General features: G+C 64.5%; 1 protein-coding gene across 1 annotated transcript in view; it reads right to left on the bottom strand.

Annotated features, from left to right (window-relative positions):
- NOP56 (NOP56 ribonucleoprotein) overlaps positions 1-255 on the bottom strand; it is a gene marked incomplete at its 5' end in the record, with an annotated part of 3,120 nt that extends 2,865 nt beyond the window's left edge. Inside the window, one exon of the mRNA XM_031065263.1 lies at positions 71-255. Within this exon, the coding sequence (XP_030921123.1) occupies positions 71-255 (185 nt within the window). The remainder of the gene's footprint in view (positions 1-70) is intronic.
- Between the last annotated feature and the right edge of the window lies 1 nt (position 256).

Here is a 256-nt window from a genome sequence, read left to right as displayed (position 1 = left end):
CCTGTGGGAAGGATGGGGAGGGAGGGAACCCCCAAACCCTTCAAACCCCCCAAAATCCGTCCCCACTGACCGGACACGCATGGAGAAGGTGTTGATGTCCTTGTCCAGCTGGTCCAGCAGGCTGATGGACTGGATGATCATGTTGTCCACCCGGTGCACGTTGAACTTCACCTTGGCCCGGGAGTAGCTGTGGCCGAGCCCCAGCTGGGCCTTGGCCGCCGACTGCGCCGTGAGGCCCCGGACCAGCGCCGGGGAG

Source organism: Geospiza fortis, unplaced genomic scaffold (genome assembly GCF_000277835.1).
Source record: "Geospiza fortis unplaced genomic scaffold, GeoFor_1.0 scaffold806, whole genome shotgun sequence".
NCBI classification, from domain to species: Eukaryota; Metazoa; Chordata; class Aves; order Passeriformes; family Thraupidae; genus Geospiza; species Geospiza fortis.
The sequence above is the reverse complement of the archived record's forward strand: the minus strand, read 5'-3'. Positions and strand labels throughout refer to the sequence as shown.